Source organism: Eublepharis macularius, chromosome 1 (genome assembly GCF_028583425.1).
Source record: "Eublepharis macularius isolate TG4126 chromosome 1, MPM_Emac_v1.0, whole genome shotgun sequence".
Classification (NCBI taxonomy): Eukaryota; Metazoa; Chordata; class Lepidosauria; order Squamata; family Eublepharidae; genus Eublepharis; species Eublepharis macularius.
In genome coordinates, this window is record NC_072790.1 from 47027737 (window position 1) to 47033522 (window position 5786).

The window sequence follows — 5786 nt, forward strand, 5'->3', positions numbered from 1 at the left end:
TTAAAGATGTGACCCCTCTCCCCTGCGACCTGAACCGATACTGCCCATTCTACTGTTCCTCTACTTTGCATGCTTGTTCCATGTACAGACCAGGCCAGAATGAAGTGGCAGAATTCTGAGATTGCAGAACGGATGGAACAATTTTATAATGAAGACTGGGGAGAGGGATCACCTTTCCCTCCCTGGTCATTGTTTAAAAAGATCCAGTGAGAAAGACCAACACTGCACAGAGCCTTGGTTACATGAAAGAACATTAAAAAATGGCACCCCTGAACCGTTGGCTGGAGTGGCGTGGTCCATTTTATCACCTCAGGCATCTACCTCCTCATTTTGCAAGACGCGCTCACTTGGGAGAAAGGTCTGGTCCATACATGCTTGTTCTATCACTACATCATTGCAGCAACCACAGATCCCATGTTCATACCTGTGATTCACACTGCTAAGTGGGCAATGCATGTAGTATTTATCAAGAGATGCCCAGGAACCTATGAACCGGCCCATGCTCCATTCAATTCGGCAGGATTGATTTCTCAATAAACTTTCATAGGAACTGGTTTTGAAGCAGTGATCTTCAACCTTGCCAGACTTGAGACCCACCTTTAACACCAGGTGGCAGCATAAGACCTACTGAACTGCAAGTCACATGACAGGAAGCGAGGAACCAGAATTAAGACCTCACCAGGGTCAAGGCCAGGGCTGTGGGCAGTAGCCCAAGACAGCCAAGGGCTGGAAGTGCAAACTGAGCATCAGGAGGTATTACCATACTGAAGAAAAAGCTTATGGGCAGAGCCATGGAGGAATCCTCACCTCCACTGAATGACCTCGCCATATCATCCTGCAGCTCCTTTCAATGTGTGCCCAAAAGAAGAGGAAGTGCGATACCACTTGTCTCTATGCATGCACACTAACAGCAGATCCTTCCATGCCAAATAACAACTCGGGAGCCAGTAGGTGGGCACCTACAGCTCACCTAAGAGCTCCAACCCAAGCGATGAAGACCACTGGTTTCAAAGGAGGAATGCCTGCTTTTCACTGTCCGTAATAACTTTTGCATCAAACCAAACTATGAAAACAAATGAGCTAGCCAACATCCTAGGGCATGCTTTCCCATGCCCACATCGTCGTCACCTTTGTAATACACCCTTTGCGTATTACATAGCAACCATCAAAGGACTCAAGTCTTTCAATAACCTTCACTATATTGTTGCAACAAAGGCTCTTCTAATGCTTATGAATACAAACAGGAATTCAACAGCAGCAAAGGTACAGTATGTGCTCAGAGGAATTTCTATTTTTGCCTTTTTGCTATAGGCTGCTTTATGTTTTTAAAGGTAAAAAAAAAATCAAGTATTGGTATGTGGAAACTGCAAATTGGGGCAAGCTTGATATTCATACCGTTGAAATGCACGTGACTCTGTTGATATTCTGGGCTTTTTATCCATACTAGATTAACACTGAGCAAAGCAGACTGGAAAGCAAACCGTCTCCACTTACGTCTTTGGGGATCTATATCTGGCTTTATAAACTTACCCCAAATCGAGTTGGTAATCGATTGGATTTTCAAGCAAACTCAGCGGCAATCTATTTACAGCTTGGTCAAAGTGGAACTATAAATAATGAACAGCTCGTGTCTGGCAATATACTCGCCTCCCTCCGCTTCCCTGCAGAATGTAGTTGCGCAGGAATGGAAGGGAACCGAAAAGCACAGCGCTAGCTGTATCCTCACACACAGTCATTCAGTGCGCCAAAGATCCCCTCCAGCAGAGTAGGCCCATTGAAATCAGAGGACTGCCCTGCATTACTTCACAAAAAGGCTTTCAATTACGTTCTCTAGAAAAGCATGGGTGGGAATCCAAGTTGCAGCCCACCCAATCTCAGGGGCCTTTTCTCAGAATCGAGTCCCACTCCCACGCTCCATTCAATGGGATTTCTTGGCAAACAACTGGCCATGGGGGTGCAGCCTGAACGAGGCTTGAAAGGAATCTATGCACTTAGACTTCCGTTTTTCAAGAAAAACACATTTCAAGGAATTCACCAGCTCTATATCCCTTCCAACCCACTCCCAGAAAAGGGCAGCGCTAAGGTTTTACACAGGCAACCGGCACAAAGAACGCCACAGAAAGAAAGCACTAAGTATTTAAAACCTTGAACCCAGATCCCTTTCAACCAAAGGCATCAAAGACTTCCAACATATTTTAAAGTTGCCCTGTTGCTAGGAAATGTTTAAGGCTCTGTGTGCTTCATTTTATAATAAAATTTAATGAAATGGAATGTTTGCAGAAGTCATCATTTCCCCCATTACCCACAGGCTTGCACTACCCATTGGGCTACATTGCCTAACCCCCTCACCAAGTCTTACTCCATTTCTCTTCCTAGTATAAATTACTGAACGATGGGCTTCATCACTTTATGACAGCATCTTATCAACTGTGAATAATCTCCAGTTAGAAGCTGAACCTTCTTTGCAGACTCAAGTGCACTGAGGGCTCTTTCCGGCCCCAGGAAGTAATGGCACCAACGCTTCCACCGACAGACTGCCGAATCCTAAGCAAGCGCCTGCAGTTTCCTTATGAACCCAGAGCCCTTTCCTTCTCTTCGCCCTTCTTGCCTAATCATCAGACACAAGGTGACACCCTTGATATTCACATCAATTAACCCAGACTAAATCCTTTTCCTTGCTTTTGTATCTCTTAATGTATTTGAGACAAATTAAAATGACCCATGAGTATGCCCTAAAAGGGGGGGGGGGAGCCTGAAAGTTTTAAGGGTGCGTTAAACAGCAGTTGCATTTGAATTCTACGTGGAGAACGTTCCACTAAACTTGGTAGGGATCTCTTACTAGTAAACATGCATAGGTTCACACAGTAATCAAATATCCCTTAAAGAAAAAAAAAAAAGATTTGCTGGGCTTCTCAAATGGAGGCAGTACAATCCTATGCAGTTATTCCAGTCTAAACCCATTGATTTCTACAGCCACATAACAGTTCAATGGGTCAGGACTTCACATAGCATCCCAAGGGTCTTTAGTGAGCAAAACCTTGTGCCCTCATAAATCTTGAAGGTGCCTCTCCCTGCTGCTTCCTATGGTTGCCAGCCCCAGGCTAGGAAATTCCTGGAGATTTGGGGGAGCAGAGCCTAGAGAGGGTGGGGTTTTGAGGGGGGAAGGGCTCATTAGGATAAAATGCCATAAAGCCCACCCTCCAAAGCTGCCATTTTCTCCAGGGAAACTGATCTCTGCGCCCAGTCTAATTCCAGATCTCCAGCCACCACCTGGATGGCGGCAACCCCATCCCCTCTAGAAGCCTTCAAACCTCCAAAACCGCTAAAATATATAACCCCGCCCAACAAAACCAACCCAACCTCAAAAGCAGCCGCCGGGGATGAAAGCCATGAACGTTCCAAAGGGGGAGAAAAATCAATTCGATACTTTATTAAGCACGCTGGGGAGAGGGGTCGAGAGGGGCTGCCAGGAGGGGCTGGGCAGAACCTCGGCTGACGACACGGCGTCCACGCCCCCCTATTATTACTATGATTAGTCAAACGCGAACCAAACAGCGGCCAATGGGAAGGGGAGGGCTGACGCTGGTTTCGCTTGGAATGTTGCCATGGCGTTTTCCTGAATGGGGAGGCGGGTGGGGAGAGCGGGGCCGCCCGCCACGTGGGAAGCGAGTCCCAGAGGAGGGCTTCTTGGGCGCGCCGGCCGGGCCGGCTCCCCTCCTGCGTCCCTTTCTCGCTGGGCTCCGCTTTTTAAAAAGGGTTCTTTTATTTAACGCTCATTCTTTGTCATCCACGAGGGCCAGCTCCTGGATCACCCTCAGCTTGCTGCCGGCGTCGATGCGGCGCTTCTCCCGGATGAGGTCCTCCAGGCTGTGGAAGCGCACCGTGTGCACCTTGTCGTCGGCCAGGTGGATCTTGAGATAGTATTGCTGCGCGGGCTGCGAGCCCGAGGGCGGCTGGAGCTCGCCGCCGGCTTTGAACTCCCGTTTGCCGAAGCGGCACCAGGCGGCGAAGCTCTCCGAGTTCGTCCAACAGATCTCAGGGCTCTTTAGGCCCAGGTGGCCGCAGGCGTTCTGCACCACCAGCTCGGCCACCAGGGGGCGGTAGCGGTACCAGCTACTCACCACCCGGCCCACGTTGCCCGCCGCCGCCTCGTACAAGCTGTCCTGGCGAATCTGGCCCTGGTGCAAGTGGATGATCTGCCCGCTGCCCACGTAGACCGCCCAGTGCGGCGGCGGCGGCGGGTGGTCGGAGGGCCCCAGGTAGACGAGCTCCAGCAAGTCCCCCGGCTGGCACAGGGCAGGCAGGGCCGAGACCGGGTAGACGCTCAGGTCCCCCGCCTGCGGGTCGCCGCTGACTTTGGAGAAGATGCATTCCTGCCCGCGGAAGGCGGAGAACTGGGGCTCGCTGAGCACCAGCTGCGGCGGGTGGTGGTGGTGGGTGGGGGTCTCGTGGGCCGGGCTGCCGGAGCCCTTCACGCTGTACTTGTCGGCAGGCCCTCGCTCGTCCAGGTCCTCCTCCTCATCCGAGAAGAAGTACGCCACCCCGACGCGCAGCTCGTCCTTCTCGATCCCCGAAGGGTCCCCGGTTGGCAGCTCGCTGTAATTCAGGTGGGTGATGCGATCCAGTTGATTTCCCATCAATGACAGGGCGAGGCGAGAGCAGGGATCGCCGGATCTGGGGGAGGGCGAGAGAGAGAGAGAGAGAGAGCGGGGGAGGAGAAGGAAAAGTGCGGGGATTAAAGCCCGGGAAGAATTCACACACTCGCGCGCACACACACAACACACAACGAGGCGCACCCGATGGCAGCGAGGCGGGGCGGGGATTCTCCCCGCCTCATCTTTGCAAAGGCAGCGACGTCTCTTCCCCGGTTCTTGACTGATTTTCCCCAACCCCCAAACGCGCCGCGCACACACCCGCACGCCTCAGCCTGTCCACCTCGGAGGTTCTTCGCGGCGGGCAGCCAGATGTTGCAGCCGCCCCGCCGGCTTCGCGCTCCGGCCAGGGCTTTTCCTGGGGCCGGGGGCGCCCCGGGAGGGTCTCCGAGGTCACTCCGCGGGTCGCATCCGGACCCGAGCTCCCCACGGAGCGCAGGCGGGGAGGCGGAGAGTTTCTTCCCTTTGTTTCCAGCTGTCGCTCCTTTCCTTCCCCACAGCGGAGAGAGAGAGCGCGCTCGAGAAGCGTTGCGGGAGGCGAGCCGCAAAAGATCCGCTGGCGGCTTCTGCTCCGGCTCGGCGTCCCTGTCCCTGCCCCTTCCCCAACTCCTGCCCCGAGGCAGCCTCCCCGCCGCAGCCCAGCCTGCCCGGGCTATGACCTTCCTGGGCAACTGACAGCTCGCCCAGCCTGGGCGTTGTGGCGGAGGGAGGGAGAGATCAGACTGGCTCCCCTTCCGCGTACCCGGAATTGCCCAGATCCCGACAGAGCCCCCGAACTCCTCTAAAGTCGCCCGGTCGCCATGGGGTCTGGGTGGGGGAGGAGGTCAGCCGGTCCTCCGCGGCGGCAGCGAAGCCCCGCGCCGTGCGAGCGCTGGCCGGGCCGGCTGCGTCTGGCGCGCTCCTTCCCTTGGACGGTCCCGCTCGGCTCTGGGCTCCCCTCGCTCGCCCCGGCGAGGCTTCAAGTAGCAGCTGCTCCGGCTCGGGCAAGCCCCGCCCTCGCTCGCGCTCATTGGCTGCCCGCCTCTGCGCTGGCCTCCGGGCTGTCAATCACCGCCGCCGGGGCGGGATTCCAGACGGCCGCCGTCTGCCCGCCTGGCTTTTGCGGCGGCTCTGCCGAGGGACGGCGCGGAGCCC

The 5786-nt window shown here is 54.5% G+C and overlaps 1 protein-coding gene across 1 annotated transcript; it reads right to left on the bottom strand.

Moving 5' to 3' along the window:
* Window positions 1–3406: 3406 nt before the first annotated feature.
* LRATD1 (LRAT domain containing 1) lies at window positions 3407–5583 on the bottom strand. Its single transcript, XM_054983827.1, has 2 exons — window positions 5395–5583; window positions 3407–4674 (listed from the first exon to the last, which is right to left on the bottom strand). The coding sequence occupies exon 2, from the start codon at window positions 4635–4637 to the stop codon at window positions 3774–3776; it is 864 nt and encodes a 287-aa protein (XP_054839802.1). The 5' UTR covers window positions 4638–4674; window positions 5395–5583; the 3' UTR covers window positions 3407–3773.
* Between the last annotated feature and the right edge of the window lie 203 nt (window positions 5584–5786).

Coding starts and splice junctions, on each gene's coding strand:
- LRATD1 (XM_054983827.1), bottom strand. CDS start 4,637: ATGGGAAATCAACTGGATCGCATCACCCACCTGAATTACAGCGAGCTG.